Source organism: Elephas maximus, chromosome 7 (assembly GCF_024166365.1).
Source record: "Elephas maximus indicus isolate mEleMax1 chromosome 7, mEleMax1 primary haplotype, whole genome shotgun sequence".
Classification (NCBI taxonomy): Eukaryota; Metazoa; Chordata; class Mammalia; order Proboscidea; family Elephantidae; genus Elephas; species Elephas maximus.
The window spans coordinates 44,164,065-44,183,421 of record NC_064825.1 but is presented as its reverse complement, the minus strand read 5'-3'; the positions used below and the strand labels follow the sequence as shown (position 1 = coordinate 44,183,421).

General features: G+C 38.8%; 1 protein-coding gene across 4 annotated transcripts in view; it reads right to left on the bottom strand.

The window, feature by feature from the left end:
* INTS4 (integrator complex subunit 4) overlaps positions 1–19,357 on the bottom strand; it is a 131,453-nt gene that overhangs the window by 48,744 nt on the left and 63,352 nt on the right. For 3 of the 4 annotated variants that reach the window (XM_049889718.1, XM_049889721.1, XM_049889719.1), the window contains 5 exons: positions 17,923–18,128; positions 12,342–12,484; positions 9,089–9,204; positions 7,250–7,383; positions 5,176–5,333 (listed from right to left, as the gene is read on the bottom strand). In XM_049889718.1, coding sequence (XP_049745675.1) covers positions 5,176–5,333; positions 7,250–7,383; positions 9,089–9,204; positions 12,342–12,484; positions 17,923–18,128 — 757 coding nt within the window. The remainder of the gene's footprint in view (positions 1–5,175; positions 5,334–7,249; positions 7,384–9,088; positions 9,205–12,341; positions 12,485–17,922; positions 18,129–19,357) is intronic. The other variant, XM_049889720.1, reaches the window with a different exon arrangement.

Sequence of the window (19,357 nt, the reverse complement as noted above, 5' to 3'; positions counted from 1 at the left end):
CCAGAAAGAAGCTCAATAAAGATGCAGAAGATCTAAATGCCACAATCAACCAACTTGACCTCATAGACTTATACAGAACACTCCACCTAACAGCAGCCAAGTATACTTTCTTTTCCAACACACATGGAACATTCTCTAGAATAGACCACGTTAGGTCATACAGCAAGCCTCAACAAAACCCAAAACACTGAAATATTACAAAGTATCTTCTCTGACCTTAAGGCCATAAAAGTGGAAATCCATAACAGAAAAAAACAAGAAAAAGAAATCAAACACTTGGAAACTGAACAATACCCTGCTCAAAAAAGACTGGATTGTAGAAGACGTTGAGGATGGAATAAAGAAACTCATAGAATCCAAAGAGAATGAAAACACTTCCTGTGAGAACCTTTGGGACACAGCTTAAAGCAGTGCTCAGAGGTCAATTTATATCAATGAATTCACATATACAAAATGAACAAAGGGCCAAAATCAAAGAATTATCCATACGACTTGAACAAAAAGAAAGAGAGCAACAAAAGAAACTCTCGGGCACCAGAAGAAAGCAAATAATAAAAATTAGAGTGGAATTGAATGAAATAGAAAACAGAAAAACAACTGAAAGAGTTAACAAGACCAAAAGCTGGTTCTTTGAAAAAATTAACAGATTTGATGAACCACTGGCCAAACTGACAAAAGAAAAACAGGAGAGGAAGCAAATAACCCAAATCAAAAACAAGATGGGTGACATTATAACAAATCCAAATGAAATTAAAAGAATCGTAACAGACTACTACAAAAAATTGTACTCTAAGAAATTTGAAAACCTAGAAAAAATGGATGAAATTTCTAGAAACAAACTACCTACCAAAACTAACACAAACAGAGGTAGAACAACTAAATAAGCCCATAACAAAAGAAGAGATTGAAAAGGTACTCGAAAACTCCCAACAATAAAAAGCCCTGGCCCAGATGGCTTCACTGCAGAGTTCTACCAAACCTTCAGAGAAGAGTTAACACCACTACTACTAAAGGTATTTCAGGGCATAGAAAAGGACGGAATACTCCCAAACTCATTCTATGAAACCAACATATCCCTGATACCAAACCCTGGTAAAGACACCACAAAAAAAGAAAATTACAGACCTATGTCCCTCATGAACTTAGGCACAAAAATCCTCAACGAAATTCTAGTCACTAGAATTCAATAACATATCCAAAAAAAATAAGTCACCATGACCAAGTGGGATTCATACCAGGTATGCAGGGATGGTTCAACATTAGAAAAACAACTAATGAAGTCCATCATATAAATAAAACAAAACACAAGAACCCCATGATTTTATCAACTGATGCAGAAAAGGCATTTGACAAAGTTCAACACCCATTCATGATAAAAACTCTCAGCAAAACAGGAATAGAAGGAAAATTCCTCAACATAATAAAGGGCATTTATACAAAGCCAAAAGCCAGTATCACCCTAAATGGAAAGAGTCTGAAAGCATTCCCCTTGAGATCAGGAACCAGACGAGGATGGCCTTTATCACCACTCTTATTCAACACTGTGCTGGAGGTCCTAGCCAGAGCAATTATGTTAGATAAAGAAATAAAGGGCAACCAGATTGGTAAGGAAGAAGTAACCCTATTTGCAGATGATAGGATCTATACACAGGAATCCCTAAACAATCCTCAAGAAAACTACTGAAACTAATAGAAGAGTTCAGCTGAGTCTCAGGATACAGCATAAACATACAAAAATCACTTGGATTCCTTCACACCAACAAAAAGAACATCGAAGAGGAAATCACCAAATCAATAGCATTTATAGTAGCCCCCAAGAAAATAAAATACTTAGGAATAAATCTTACCAGAGACGTAAAAGACCTATACAAAGAAAACTACAAAGACACTACTGCAAGAAACCAAAAGAAACCTACATAAGTAGAAAAACATACCTTGCTCATGGATAGGAAGACTTAACATTGTAAAAATGTCTATTTTACCGAAAGCAATCTATACATACAATGCAATTCCAATCCAAATTCCAACCACATTTTTTAATGAGATGGAGAAACAAATCACCAACTTCATATGCAAGGGAAAGAGCCCTGGATAAGTAAAGCATTACTGAAAAAGAAGAACAAAGTGGGAGGCCTTATTCTACCTGATTTTAGAACCTATTATACTGCCACAGTAGTCAAAACAGCCTGGTACTGGCACAATAACAGATACATAGTCCAATGGAGCAGAATTGAGAATCCATCCACATATGAGCAGCTGATATTTGACAAAGGCCCAAAGTCAGTTAAATGGGGAAAAGATAGTCTCTTTAACAAATGGTGTTGGCATATCTGGATTTCCATCTGCAAAGAAATGAAACAAGACCCACTCCTCACATCATGCACAAAAACTAACTCAAAATGGATCGAGGACCTAAATATAAAATCTAAAACGATAAAGATCATGGAAGAAAAAACAGGGACAACATTAAGAGTCCTAATACATGGCATAAACAGTATATAAAACATTACTAACAATGCAGAAGAAAAACTAGATAACTGGAGCTCCTAAAAATCAAACACCTATGCTCTCTAAAGACTTCACCAAAAGAGTAAAAAGATTACCTACAGACTGGGAAAAAGTTTTTAGGTATGAAATTTCTGATCAGCATCTGATCTCTAAAATCTACATGATACTGCAAAAACTCAATTACAAAAAGACAACCCTATTAAACAATGGGCAAAGGATATGAACAGGCACTTCACTAAAGAAGACATTCAGGTAGCTAACAAATACATGAGGAAATGCTCACTATCATTAGCTATTAGAGAAATGCAAATCAAAACTACAATGAGATTCCATCTTACTCCAACAAAAAAAGGCTGGTATTAATTCAAAAAACACAAAATAAAAAATGTTAGAGAGGTTGTAGAAAGACTGGAACATTTATACACTGCTGGTGGGAATGTAAAATGGTACAACCACTTTGGAAATAGATTTGGTGCTTCCTTAAAAAGCTAGAAATAGAATAACCATATGATCCAGCAATCCCACTCCTTGGAATATCCTAGAGAAATAAGAGTCTTTATACAAACAGATATATGCACACCCATGTTCACTGCAGCACTGTGTATAACAGCAAAGAGATGGAAGCAACCAAGGTACCCATCAAAGGATGAATGGATAAATAAATTATGGTATGATCACACAATGGAATACTACACATTGATAAAGAACAATGATGAATCCGTGAAACATTTCATAACATGGAGGAATCTGGAAGGCATTATGCTGAGTGAAATTAGTCAGTTGCAAAAAGACAAATATTGTATTGGACCTCTATTATAAGAACTCAAGAAATAGTTTAAACAGAGAAGAAAATATTCTTTGCTGGTTACGAGAGAGGGGACGGAGGGAGAGGGGTTTTCACTACTTAGATAGTAGACAAGAATTACTTCAGGTGAAGGGAAAGACAACACACAATACAGGAGAGGTCAGCACAACCGGACTAAACCAAAAGCAAAGAAGTTTCCTGAATAAACTGAATACTTCGAAGGCCAGTGTAGCGGGGTGGGGGTTTGGGGACCATGGTTTCAGGGGGACGTCTGAGTCCACTGGCATAATAAAATCTATTAAGAAAACATTCTGCATCCCACTTTGGAGAGTAGTATCTGGGGTCTTAAAATGCTAGCAAGCGGCCATCTAAAATGCATCAATTGGTCTCAACCCAACTGGAGCAAAGGAGAATGAAGAACACCAAAGGCACAAGGTAATTATGAGCCCTAGAGATAAAAACGGCCACAGAGACCAGAGACTACATCAGTCTGAGACCAGAAGAACTAGATGCCCGCCTACAACGGATGACTGCCATGACAGGGAACACAAGAGAGAACCCCTGAGGGAGCAGGAGAGCAGTGGGATTGGGATAAAGACCTCAAATTCTCATTAATGGTCTGACTGATATCGGAAGGACCCCGGAGGTCATGGTCCCCAGACATTCTGTTAGCCCAAGACAGGAACCATTCCCAAAGTTGACTCTTCAGACAGGAATTGGACCAGACTATGGGATAGTAAAGGATACTGGTGAAAAGTGAGCTTCTTGGATCAAGCAGACACATTAGACTATGTGGGCATCTCTCCTCTCTGGAAGGGAGATGAGAGGGCAGAGGGGGTCAGAAGCTGGCCGAATGGACATGAAAATAGAGAGCAGAGGGAAGGAGAGTGCTGTCTCATTGGGGGGAGAGCAATTAGGAGTATACAGCAAGGCGTATATAAATTTTTGTATGAGACTGACTTGATATGTAAACTTTAACTTAAAGCACAATAGAAATTAAAAAAAAAAAAAAAAATTATTAATTAAATTTGTCTGATACCAACATCCTTCAGGGCAGAATCAAGACATCTCAACCAAGCAACAAATAACACCATATATTTTTTTATTTTTTAAGAGCAAGCAATCTGCTTTTGCTAAAGGCAAATGGGTTTCACTTCTTTCCTTATCATTTAGATCATCTTAACAAGGTCTGGGAGGGCCTATTGGCTGTTCCCCTTTCTCTTCAGTAATAGTCACCAAATGTTAACTAGGCACCTGATCACCCATAATAAAGACTACATTTCCTAGCTCCTTGCAGCTAGAAATGGCCATATGACATAAATCCTAGTAAACAGGATGCAGGTAAAAGTGGAATATGTAACTTTCAGAAGTATCTTTAAAATGGGTGGGGTGAAAATGATGCCCTTCTCCTGGCTGGTCCTTCTTCCTACAGAGGATATAGTTAAGAGTTTGAATTATTAGGGAGAGACTGCTAGATGCAGATGATAGAGAAACAAGAAAGAATGAGTCTTGGCCCCTGATGATCATCTCCACCCTGGACTGCCGATGAGAGAGAATTAAATTTATATTCTGTTTAAGCCACCATCATTTTGTCACCCATCCTAACTAATATACAAGGCAAGAAAAACTACAGTTTCTGGTTTTCTACTAATCATCAATCCAGTCATGAACACAAAGAGCTTTTCTTTTAAATATGTTCAATCAACAATCTAATCCAAATATAAACAGATCATAAAACCATGTGTAAGTGTAAGCCAACACAGTTAAAAAACAAGCCTAATAACCAACCTTAGAAATTATAACAGTCAAGCTGAACAGAACAACAGTGTTACTAAGTCAAAAGAAAGAAATGATCACCTCACCTGATGGTGAACTCTAGCAGCTCCTGAGTTCCCTGAGGATCCAGGTGCTGAAGGCTGTACACCCTTTCAAGGCTCTGCTGCAGGAACTGCTGGGATGGATCTTCATGAGGCACGATGTTGGGGGAAACGGCTGATGACACTAGTTTCCTACCTGGTAACTAAGCAAATACTGCAAGGTTATAGTGCCATCAAATTCCGTGGCTCAGCTTTTGGTACCACAAAGAAACCATAAAAAACTTGAGCCAAGCCAAGGAAAGCACAAAAAGGTTAGCTGATTCTGTAAAAAACCTTTCAACTTTTCCCCAGCTTCAGTGGGAAAGAGATAGAAAGAGACAGAGAGAAAACAGTCTGTCCAATATAGGCAGGACTGCCAGGGGAAGAAAAGAGAGTTGTGTAATAGTATTTTCTGTTGCTAACTGGTGAAAAAAAAAAAAAAAAAGCTTAACTATAGGAATGGGACTTAAAATTAATCTCTTGTCATGCGTATTTTTAAACTTTGATATTTCACTTCATGGAAATATGAAGATTCATTCCCAAATAAGTTTATACAAAAACCAAAAAAAAAAACAAACCCAGTAGCCACTGAGTCGATTCCGACTCATAGCAACCCTACAGGACAGAGTAGAACTACCTCATAGAGTTTCCAAGGAGCAGCTGGTGGATTCAAACTGCCAGCCTTTTGGTTAGCAGCCGTAGCTCTTAACCAAGTTTATATAAACCCATTGCCTTCGAGTCAATTCCGACTCATAGTGACTCTATAGAATAGGGTAGAACTGCTCCACAGAGTTTCCAAGGAGTACGTGGTAAAGTCAAACAGCCAACCTTTTAATTAGCAGCCATAGAACTTATGCTACCAGGGTTTCCAACCAAGTTTACATATGCTATAAAAATATTTTATATTAGGATAATTATAAATCATTGATGTTATTGTTAAAAGTTGTTAGCCTTCCTACAACCAATGACTGCTCTGACAGGGAACACAACAGAGAACCCCTAAGTGAGCAGGAGGGCAGTGGGACGCAGATCTCAAACTCTCGTAAAAAGACCAGACTTAATGGTCTGGCTGAGACTAGGTCATGGTCCCCAGACCTTCTGTTAGCCCAAGACAGGAACCATTCCCAAAGCCAACTCTCCATACAGGGATTGGGCTGGACTATGGGATACAAAATGATACTGGTGAAGAGTGAGCTTCTTGGATCAAGGAGACACATCAGACTATGTGGGCATCTCCGGTCTGGAAGGGAGATGAGGGGGCTGAGGGGGTCAAAAGCTGGCCGAATGGACATGAAAAGGAAGAGTGGAGGGAAGAAGTGTGCTGTCTCATTAGGACGAGAGCAACTAGGAGTATTATAGCAAGGTGTTTACAAATTTTTGTATGAGACTGACTTGATTTGTAAACTTTCACTTAAAGCACAATTAAAAAAAAAAAGTTGTTAGCCTTCAAGAAAGGGATGGGGAGGGAAGGACAAAAAGGATTTGACTTTTCATTTTTTACCTACAGTTTTATATATATACACATTTTTATATATGTAGAATTTTAAACAACTCTATTATATTCTAAGTAAAGTCATCTAGCATTACCTCAACAGGGATCAGTTAATACAAATAAAGAGCTTAGAAGAGTGCCTGGCACACAGTTAGCATTCAATAAATGTTTGCTATTATTATCATTATGGCCCATTTTTAAATTTTCTTTTTTCTATTAGTGCTGAGTTTTAAAAATAATGGTTTTATTATTAAAAAATGAACACTTGTTCAGAATTATGGGTTCACATAACTGTTGAAATATAACACAATCTAATTCTTGGTCTAAAACATAATTGTATAGTCCACATTCATTTTTTCTTCCCAAACATCACATAATCAATAACTCAGGGACACTTAAAAGTAAACCTTCTTAAAAGGTAAAGGATACAGAAGCAAAAGTACAAAAGAAATGGGAGAGGATCCAAGGGAGAAAAAGAATGAATAAAAGAGGTTTCAGAGAATATATATTCTACTTTCTGCTATTTAACAACCACAAAGCACCAAAAATAAAAAACTAACGCAGGGACAAAAAATGTTTTCAACATACCCTCAAAGCAGGAACAAGATGAGAAAGACTGTCCCGGAGGTAGGCATAGTGCCTGAAGGTGTGATCTGAGAACAACGCTGGCATCGTTGGGCAGGTTTTAGCAGCATTGAAAATAAGAACCAAAACTGCAATGTCTGATAGATCAGTAGGTTAAGTAAATGTTGAAGCATAAAAGGTTGAGTTTGGCCAGAAACTGAAGCCCCAACTCCCCACAAATTCCCACTAAGTGACAAAGATATTCTAATAATCAAGGAAATGCAAATTCAAACAAGAGATACACTCCCATTCTATTCACACCCCCAATTACCAAAAATTTTTTAAAATAATGGTTGATGCTACTGAGAATACCATGAGATAGAAAATTCTCATACATTACCTATGAAAGTATATATTGGCACAAGCCCTTTGGAAATTAATTTGGTACCAGGCAGGGAGAAATAAAAAGATAAGCATACCTTTCAACCTTCTATATATATGTATCCCTATGTCTATCTAATATCCATTCTTTCCTTCTTTCATAGTAATGGAATACTAATGTTATCCTCTAACCTTCAGTCTATAACTTGGACCTGATGATCAGAGCTCTAGCAACAATCTTGGGTAACTAAAAATGGCAGAATGGAAAACAGAAAGCACCTGGATCCCAAGAATAACATGGAGCTGCTATACCAGCAACAGACTGCTTACCTCTGAACTTCTTTTATATCAGAGAAAAATAAACAATGTAAACTGTTAAAGCTATATTTCAGGGTCAATCTCTGTTCCAGCCAAACATAACTTCTGAATAATACAATCCTCCAATGACCCTGAAAAGTATCTTAACAAAACAGGCTTCCATACATTAAAAAAAATTTTTTTATTTATTATTATTTTTTTTAATGTGAAAGGGTCTTCAGATTTCAGAGTACTTCAATACGTCTTTCAAGATTAGTAACAACGTTTATCCCATAAGCCTCTCTCTGAAGAGGTGAATTTCAAGGAGCTAGAGTACTGCACCTTTAGAGGTGAGGTCTGGGATGTTCCTTTCTTAGAGGTAAACACAAAGTTGGGCATTAATTAGTCCACCAATAATGCAGATATTTTAAAAAGTTCTCCAAACCCACTATGAAAGTAAACAAATAGAACTTAGGGAGAATAAAATGGTGACCTTACAACAAGGCAGTTATTTGGCTGATCCCAGTGTCTCAATCTGTACTTCTGAACTTCACCAAGAATCTGCACATGGGGAAAAACAAGGCAGCCTGGGACAGTGTGGATGCATTGATGTAAATTTATTCCCATTCCCAGAAAATAATCCAGCTGCCTGGCATGCTGCACATGGCTTTCACACACTCAATGAACGTGTATCAGAGGCAGAATAATCAAGCAACCTAACTCAGTCCATCATTTCCCTCAGGCAGGAGATCAAATTAAGTACAGAGTAAGACATAGGGGAAAGAGCACAGGCTTTGAAACCAAAGAAATCTGGCTTTGATTTCCAAGATCTGCTACTTGAAGAGTTACTTAACCTCTTGGAACCTCAGGTTCCTCATCTGTAAACTAGAAATAATACCCCCTTCCAAGGTTTTTTGGACTATCAGTGAAAACATGTATAAAACATTTAAACAGTATGTGGAACACAGTAGGTGCTCAATAAATGGCACAAATCATTATTAGTACTAAATGACAAACATGAATTACTGTGACAACAAGAATGAAACCACTAGTCTTCCTCAGGACATACTCTTTTACATAAAAGAAATGAAAAAATAAAACTCAGACCACTCAAGCTACACAGCAGAAAGAGATGCCAAAGTGGCCTGCCGATTCAGCAGGTTCTGTCCTAAGCACAGAGGATACAGGCAGGATCATCCATGTCTGGTTCAGCTGTGTCAAAAAACGGGTGGGTGCTCAGGAGCTCTGGCACCAGGGGAAGCACCAGAGTTGGATGTCGACTTCCCAGAAACTTTAAGCACCTGAAACAAAACAAGGGAACCCATTTCACTAATAAGTGCTTTAAAAAGTACTAGGAATTAAAATCTGAAAACCTGGTTTAAATTATCAATCCATCCACTTTTGCTAATTTTAGATAAATCATCCAATTATTTTGGACCTTAGTTAATTCATCTAAAAACTGGGTTATTATGAAGACTAAAAAAAAAAATAAAAGAGCTGGGTATGGGAAATATTATTGCTTATTTATTGAACAGTCATTTATTTCCCCATCTTCCTTGCCAAAAGAACTCTGACTTTATCTAGGTATCAGGCAGGCAGCAAAGTGCTCAGAGAAGGTAGGCCCAGCCTGAAGGCTGAACCATGACTGGTCTAAACCCATCATGGCAAACCCATTCTCATTTTCCAGCGACTAGTTTTCAGATAGAAACCCTGATGGTGTAGTGGTTAAGTGCTACAGCTGCTAACCAAAAGGTCAGCAGTTTGAATCCTTGGTAACTCTATGGAGCAGTTAGACTCTGTCCTATAGGGTCGCAATGAGCGGGAATAGACTTGACGGCAATGGGTAACAGTAGTTTTCAGATGGTCAAGTGACCCAGTTCTGGTCAATGAAGCAAGACGGGAAGTCAGCTAAGAAGCTTCACAGGAATGTATTCTTGACCAAAAAAAAAGAAAAGAAAGAAAGAGAGAGGAAATACATGAGAGGGAATGCACCTTCCTTTCTGTCTTTAGATATTGTCTTAAGGCAGCCAACTTGCAACTACAAGAAGAAAGCCAAGAGAACTGCAGGAAATCAACCTAGAGTCCTGACTGTTGAGCTGCTAAATGACCAATCCCAAAACCAATCTCTGACTTCCTGCTATGCAAAGAAATTAGACCTTATTGTTTAAGCCACTTTAAACAGATTTTCTGTTACCTGCAGCCAAAAACATTCTAACTCATATCCAGGGTGAAGTTATGAAACCAGAGACATTTTATCTGAAACATGAAACTTAATAACTATATGGCCTTGGGCAGGTAAGTTTTGTCACCTACAAAATGTAATTAAAAATCATTACTTCATAGAATCATTATAAAGATTAAATGACATAATGAATGTAAAGTACTTAGCATGGTTTCTGGCACATAATAAGAACTCAATAAATATTAGCTTCTTGACTACAGGAAAGCCCTTATAAGCTATAAAGAACTACATGTTGCTGATAATCATGCATTCTAATTATTTTTTATTTGTTAGGTTCTAATTTAGGAGGTACACTGAACTAAAAAGAAATATAAATCTTAACCTCTGCCTTCAATGAGTTTATAATCTAGCTGAGGCAACAATGACCAACCATCATCTTTGAAATAGAAGAACTGTAAAATGAATGACACATATACTCCACTTTCTACTTGTCAAAAGTGGAAGAGATACTATGATCAAAGAAAGTTCCTCACAGTTGAGGCTTCAGCAGGGTCTGTAGAATTGGTAGGTTGGCAAAAAACATAAAACAAACACCATGAACAAATTCATGAACATATGGGCTATGAAAGTCATTTCTTCTAAAGTATGTGATCTTGTTCAGAAAGCACACTTTTCCCCAGTCCTGATGTTTCCTTCTATGTACAAGGTCCTTGATTAAAAAGTCTTCTGCCTTCTCTCAGCCCTTTACTCATTGTGCCTCAGGGGACTTCATTCAGGTTGTCGTTTGGCCTCCAGGTGTCACTTATCTCTCATTCTATTCAAGATTTGGATAGGGACAGAAGTGCTACTTATTGGGTTCCCTCACAGGTCTTTTCATAGGCCCCTACACACCTGGGCTTCTCTAAAGCTAGACTTCAATTCTGACTTGTAAATATAGTTATTTGTTACTGTCTTAACTAGCACCTTACCTACATATTTACTGCTTCTCTCCCTTCCTGCTATTTGAGGGCTAGGTCTCTGAGTAGAATCCATTTTTAAATCTCCACAGCACCTAACACAGTGATTGGGTTACAACAAATGCTCAATAAAAATTTGATAAATAAACTGAAGATATATAAACAAAACAAACTGCCTCCCTCAAAACCTTTTTACGCACCTATCTTAAGCAAAATCTTAAAAATGTGCCACTGTGGCTATTCCTTCTCTCTTATAACATTCTTTTTTGTTATTTCTAAAAAAAAGCCACCATTCATGGGAAGAGATGAAAAAAAATTAAGCGATAATTAGAATAGGTGAATTCAAAATCTTTTGAAGCACCATAAGGTTGAGGAGTTTTCTGTCCCCAGTCATTCAACAAAGACAGCCTTACAGAAATATTCTGAGTGCACCAAATAATCCACACATCTTATTTCAAGGCTAGAAGAATGCTCTGTGAGACACTCGGTAACAGCCCCCTTCCATCAGTTACTGACATAGATGTTTGTCCCCACTTCAACCCCACATGCCAAATGACTGAGTGCTTCTTGAAGTCCATTAATAAATGTACACTGAATTTAGTTGAATGGGACAAAACAAACATAAAGAAATGGCAAAACAGAAAATCAGATATAAAAAAATGTTACCTAGAGCAATACCAATACCTTCTTGGTATTTTTAGTTTTTATTTTAATACAGCTTTCAGGTATCTGATTTAACAAAACCTTTTTGAAAATACACAAAGTGATCTCTCCACATAAACTCATCTAAATATGTGAGGTGCCAGTACATTTTATAGTACATTTATGCAAATAGCAATAAATGAACAATATTGAAGCTAGTGTAAAGCTAGAGGTAACCAAGGGAAAAAAAATGATTGTAACTATCCAGCTGTAGATCAAGTGCCAGCCCTACCTCCACTCTACAATGGTGGTTGTCATCCTGTACAAAAAGCAAAGCAGGCAAAGGAGTGCTTAGCACTATATAGGAGACAAAGAAAACCTAAGCGCCTCATTTCTGCACCTCCAACATCTACCACAGCAGATACAGGTTATTTGCTGGATGAATGGATGAAAAAAGGAATAAGTAATTAAAATGTGATATTCAGTTTAGGAATCAGACTCCTGACAGTCTGCTCGGTTAAACTGAATCAAGTTTCAAAATTGAGGGACATACTCTCCATCTACGATGATCCCACCAAATATTGCCAACATTATAAAATTTACCATATTATAGGACTCTGGACGCAAATAAGCAAAACAACTAAAGAGAAGTCCTTACTTCCATATGGAGTCCCTATCCGTAGGGTACTTGGCTAAATTTTTCAGCAGCTCCACCAGTGCAAGATGAATTCCTTCTTTGGTTGAAACATTAGTACAGCACAAGAGTTCATGAAGAGCCTCTCTAATGTCTCTGGATGAATCCTTTAAAAAAAAAAAAATGATTAACAATAATAATAGTCACTGTTGGTTAGGTAACCCAACCTCCATTTACCATCCACCATCCCTTTCTCCTAACCACTTTCCATCCAGGGCAGTCATGTGACAAAATATGCAGAAGTTTGCTGGCTAAAATTTCTGAGAAAGTTTTTATTTTATTGATTAAAAACAAAAAAGGGACAGATGCAGTAGTCTTGGCCCCCTTTGCTTTTCAGCTTTCCTTCTTCTTCCAGCCTGGAACTTAATCATGATGCCTGAAGGTGTAATAGCCTTCCTGCTACTATCAAAGGAACAGGTATATTAAAGAAAAGTCAACGGGCTAGGAAGGCCAAAGGTATGAAAGAAAAGGCTAGGTTCCTCAGTATTGCTGAGCAGCTGCCTCAGTTCCTTGACTGCCTAGTTTTGAACTTATTATTTAAGAAAAATGAACCATCATATGTTAGGCTATTGTTAGTCAGACAGTCTATTAACTTCAGCTGAACATATTCCTCATGAATAAAGTTTTATTCAATATTAATCTGTTCCTTCATTCAAAAAATATTTGTTGAGGTTCTGCTTCAGAGCAGACACCATGTTAAGTGCTGGGAAAAATGAGTATATATGGTCCCTAATTTCAAGGTGCTCACAGTATAGTGCGTGGCAGATATGCAAATTATAATTCAGGGTGCTATGAGAATGTGGAGGATCGTGTTCAAAACTCCGGAAGAGTCACAGAAGGGCTCACACCAGCAGTCACGCTTTCACTGATTCCTGAAAAGTCAATGGGAATTCACTCACCAGATGGGGCAGAGGTGGTGGGCACACTGAGAAGAACCGTCTGATATACTAAGGTATGAGAGGACAAAATCATTTTGATTCTCCTGGAATCCAAATTTCTGGGTTTCTGGAATTCAGTCCTTAGGTGTCCTTTTGAACCTTGAAGTACTGGTGCCCTCAAGTCACCTTCAGGTCAAACAATAGCTTAGCGAGCAGCTTAATGGAGACTGTTTGGCCTTAGGCATCGGGTTCTTTCGGAAAATTATGTGCAGCCAGGTTTGAGAAGCAGGAACTCCAGGGTCTGAGTAGAGGCTGTTTTAGGATGCATCGCATGTCCTAGGTGACTGTTTCAGTAACCTGCCCTGTGCTTTGATGTGCTTGATAAATTAACATAACAATGACCTGTATACCAGCTTTCACCATCTTCTCTTAGGAGTGCCTTACCCGAAATGTTCAGATGACTGAAATGTTCAGGTGACTCTGCCAGATTCGAATCATATCTACTCACAATAAATACATTCTATTACACTAATTTTTGGTATCTCTCTGTGCATTTGCATTTTTGACAGGCAGAACAAATTACACTGAAGAAATTACAAATATAATAGTTTGGTTTGGCTGGAGTGTAAGATATACAAGGGAAGTATAACAGGAGCCAAGGCTCCTGCTCTCCAGAAACTCATCATCTAGAAGGAGAGGCAGATACGCTTGAAGACAAATAACAACCAGATCATTGCTATTACAGAGGAGTGTACAAGTTGCAATGGGAGTACAGGGTGAAGAGTCTCTCAATTTTCTGGTAGTTGGAAAGAGGAGGTGTTATGAATTGAACTGTGTCCCCCCAAAATATATGCTGTAAATCCTAACCCCTATACCTGTGGTTATAATCTCATTTGGGAATCAGTTTTCTTTGTTACGTTTATGAGGCAGTATATTGTTATCAGTGTAGGGCACGTCTTAAATAAATCTCTTTTGAGATATAAAACAGCAGGTTAAGCAAGTAAGCACAATCAGAGAGGAGGATACGCACCACGTGATTGCCAAGGAACCTAGGAATAGAAGCTGAAAAGACAAGCGCCTTCCCCCAGAGCAGATAGAGAAAGAACCTTCCCCCAGAACCAGCACCCCAAATTCAGACTTCTAGCCTCCTAAACTACGAGAAAATAAATTTCCGTTTGTTAAAGCTACCCACTTGTGGTTATTTCTATTACAGCAGCACTAGATAAGATGGTGTGTTGTTGTTGTTGCTGTGTGCTGCCGAGTCGATTCTGACTCATAGTGACCCTATAGATAACTAAGATAAAAAAAAAAAAATTTTTTTTTTATAGGAGGCAACATACGAGCTTTAAAGAATTCACTCATTCATTCATTCAATATTTATTAAATACTTACTAAACATTCAAAAATTTATCAAGCTCTTACTCTGTGGCAGGTACTAGGGACACTAAAAAAAAAAGACACAGCAGTAATTAAATCAAATTTCTGCTCTCAGGAGCTTCATTCTCATGGGAAGACAAAAATAGACAAGAAAGTAAATATATATAGGTCAGATGGTGGTAAGTGCTATATAGAAAAAATACAACAGGTTAAGAGAAAGGGTGCTGGGATAGATGGGGTGTTTTACATAAGACAATCAAAGGCAACAGCGAGTACAAAGACCATGAGGTAGAAAAACAGCAAGGAAGCCACTGTGGGAAGAGTAGAATACGCAAAGAGTAGTAAGTGATGATGTCAGAGAAGTGTCAGAGGGCTAAGTCACAAAGGGCTTGTGGGCCACTGTAAGGACTTTTGGCTTTTTCTCCAGGATAGGGGAGTCACTGGGGAGTTTTGAAGACTTACACATCTGACTGAAGTTTTAAAAGGGTCAATCTGATTGCTGTGTGGAGAAGACACTATAGGCAGAGGTCGGGTGGTGAGTAGTAGAACCAGTTAAGAGCCTATTAAAATAATTTAGGTGGCAAATAATGTTTGTGGCAAACAGACTCTGGGGTAACCCCTCCCCCCCAATAATTCCCACCTCCTGATATCACAATTTGTGTAATCCCCTCCCTTTAAGTAATACCTGTGACTTGCTTCTAACCAACAGAATATGGCAACAGTGGTGGGACATCACTCCCTTGATTACGGTGATGCGATGTCATTCCCATGATTACATTATGTTACATGACTCCTTCTTAACAGATTGGACCAAGAGACTTTTGTCCTGCTGGCCTTGAACTGTGAACTGTCTATGAAGAAAGACACATGTCAGGGAACCATGGGCAGCCTCTAGAATCTGGGGGCAGCTTCCAGATGACAGCCAGTAAGAAGCCAGGGCCCTCAGTCATATAACTGCAAGGTAATTAATTCTGCCTACAACCTAAATATGCTTGGAAGCAAATTATTCCCCAGTCAAGCCTCCAGATAACAATGCAGCCTGGCCAGCTCCTTAATTACACCTTTGTGAGACCCTAACAGAGGGCCCAGCTACACTGTGCCCAGACTCCTGACCCACAGAAACTGTGAGATAATAAGTATGTGTTTTTTTAAGCCAATAAATTTGATTATTTGTTTTTTTAAAAAATAATTTATTTTATTTGTTTTTGTTGTTGAGAATATACACAGCAAAACATATACCAATTCAATAGTTTCTACGTGTACGATTCAGTGACATTGATTATATTCGAGTTGTGCAACCATTTTCATCCTTCTTTTCTGAGTATGGAAACTGGCGGTGTAGTGGTTAAGTGCTACGGCTGCTAACCCAAGGGTGGGCAGTTCAAATCCACCAGGCGCTCCTTGGAAACTCAATGGGGCAGTTCTACTCTGTCCCACAGGGTCGCTATGAGTCAGAATCGACTCGACAGCACTGGGTTTGGTTTTTTTTTTCTGAGTTGTTCCTCCCCCCACCCCCATTCTCATAAACTCACTGCCTCCTAAGATTCCTATCTAATCTTTTGTGTTGCTGTTGTCAATTTGATCCCACACAGACAGACCTTAAGAGAGCACAATGTTCAAGGCAGACATTCTTTATTAGCTAAACTATGGTTTTAAGATGATATCAGGGAATATTTTTGGTTTAAGGTTTAAAGATTATCTCAGGGCAATAGTTTCAGGGGTTTGCGATAATTTGATACATAGCAATAAAAAACCAATACAATGACAAATTGGACCAGGGTGGTAGCAGCATATACCTGTGATTCTGTGATCAATTCTGGACATCAAAGCATAGCTCAGGATACAGCTGAGCTATGCAGCAAGCATTTACTGAGGACTTACTTATGACAGACACTGCAAGGCATTCAGAATAAAAAAATAAAAAAGCCAGGATTCAAGGTTACGGTCTTGAGAAATAGAGAACTAGATCATCAGAACACAGGCTGATAAATGCTACAGGATTAGTGTTACAGGAATACGGAGTGGCATTTAGCCTACCTGGGGCTGAGGGCAGTGGTCAGGGGAGGTTCCCCAGATATAATGCCTAATGTGGACCTAGAACAAGCAGAAGCCTGCTAGGGGAAAAGTGGCAGCCGTGCTGGCAGGGGAGAAAAAACAATAGTGAAGGGAAACAGTGAGGAAAAGCATGATGTGAAGGGGAGTGACCACATCATAAAGCTCAGGGTGAGGAACAGTGAGAAGGAAAGTCAAAAAGGAAAGAAGGGGCTAGGTTATAAAGGTTTCCTATGGAGAACAACGCACAGAATGAAAACTTATTTTCATCAAAAATTATAAATACAGTATAATTCAGGAAAAATCTTAATTGAGGGCTAAGCAACTGAGAGAATGACAGGAACCTCCAAATCAAAGAACCCAATCTGTTTTGCGAAGCATGGAGCAGAATTGTGCAGTAAGTGTACTAATGGCTAAGGATCAAATCGCTATCCCTTTCACAATATCTGAAAAACAAACCAAAACAAAACAAAACAAAACCCAATCTCATTTTTTAAAAACCTCAGCACTAGTAAATAAAATCCAGATACGAGTAAATAAAATCTAGAAAAATAATTCAAGAATTGTGGGAGGCAAATCTATGTGCACATCCTAGCACAGCCATTATTAGCTCTATAACCTTGGGTAAATTGCTTTTTCCTCTGTAAAACCCCAGATTGAATGAATCGATCCCTAAGATCCCTTCCTGCTATAACATTCTATGATTCAATAGAAGAATTAAATCAAATCCAAGGCTGACAAGAGCTCTTCATTATTTGGCCCCTACCTTATCTATAGCCACTTCTCACAACTCTCATCTCTTTAACTCTGTTATCATTATAATGAATTTCTTTTAATCCTTTGAGTATATCATTCTCTCTATGACAATAACGAGACAAATGCCTCATTAAGTCACACTTCTCCCTCAAGCATCCACTACAGCACTTCTTCTTTCTTCCCTGACTACCTTCCAATCTCACTTTAGCCAATTCAGGTTAGATACTTCTTTGTATTCCCAGGGCACCCTGTCCTTTCCCAATCATAGCCATGTCATGCTTTAATCAGATTTCCTGTTTAAACAGTCAGTCTCCTCCGTCTTGGGGGCGGGGAGCAGTGAGAAGACACAACTGTGACTGCTGTATATACTGCTGTATCCCCAGTGGCTAGCACAATGCCTGATTTAAAAGAAAGAAAAAAAAAAGGCCGGGCCAAAGGCACTTTGTAGACATTTGAAGAAATGAGAAACAGGGAATACTGACCTCTAACACAGCCAGGACAGTGTCAAGCTGATCCTCTCGGAGAGTGATATTGTTAGAGATTTTCCTCATGGTATGTATGGACTGTAGACGCACTTCTTCAATTTCATCATTAAACATGTCAACCAAGAAATCAAGGCACTTCTCAGCAAAAGAAGGTGAAGACTGGGCGAGCATGCAGAGTGCCTCCACGGCAGCAATGCGAACCTCTAGAGACAGGAGAAAAATAAAACTGTACATCGAGGTAAGAGCCATGGGAAAAATCCAAGCTGCATTCCTCCTCAGCCTGTCTTTCATTCTCACTGTACAACCTCTCCCTGGGAGATCGTCTCCTTGTCCACAGATTCAGCCACCACCTTCATGCTGACCTAACAACACAGACTTTGGTGTCACAAGAAATAAGATTTTAATCTTGATTACTCAGACATATGACTGAGTCACATGTCTGTCTCCATAAAGTAAATTTCTTGAAAACAAAGATTCTTATTTATGTCACTATTCCAAACACAGTAAATTATATATTTTTTAAAATAATTTTTATTGTGCTTTAAGTGAAAGTTTAAAAATCAAGTCAGTCTGTCACATATAAGCTTATATACACCTTACTCCATACTCCCACTTACTCTCCCTCTAATGAGTCAGCCCGCTCCCTCCTTCCAGTCTCTCCTTTCGTGACGATTTTGCCAGTTTCTAACCCTCTCTACCCTCCTATCTCCCCTCCAGACAGGAGATGCCAACACAGTCTCAAGTGTCCACCTGATACAAGTAGCTCACTCTTCGTCAGCATCTCTCTCCAACCCATTGTCCAGTCCCTTCCATGTCTGATGAGTTGTCTTCGGGAATGGTTCCTGTCCTGGGCCAACAGAAGGTTTGGGGACCATGACCACCGGGATTCCTCTAGTCTCAGTCAGACCATTAAGTCTGGTCTTTTTATGAGAATTTGGGGTCTGCATCCCACTGTTCTCCTGCTCCCTCAGGGGTTCTCTGCTGTAAACACAGTAAATTATATTTTTAAAGGCAGTTATTAAGCAATATTATTATTCTGAAGAGTAAAGGAGGCTAGATAATATTATGTTCATTTTAGAACTAAGATAAGGCTAAGTGATTTAATTTGCCTCAAAGTGAGTGAGGGTAGAGATAAGACTGTACCCAGGTCTGTTGATTCCTAGGCTAGCACCATGAAGTGGCTAAGAGTACGTGCTTTGCCTTGGAGAGAGGCATATGGGGTCTGAAACACTGGCAAGCGGCCATCTAAGGTGCATCAATTGGTCTCAACCCACCTGGAGCAAAGAAGAATGAAGAACACTAAGGACACAAGGTAATTATGAGCCCAAGAGACAGAAAGGGCCACATAAACCAGAGACTGTAGCAACCTGAGACCAGAAGAGCTAGATGGTGCCCGGCAACAACCTACGACTGCCCTGACAGGGAACATAAC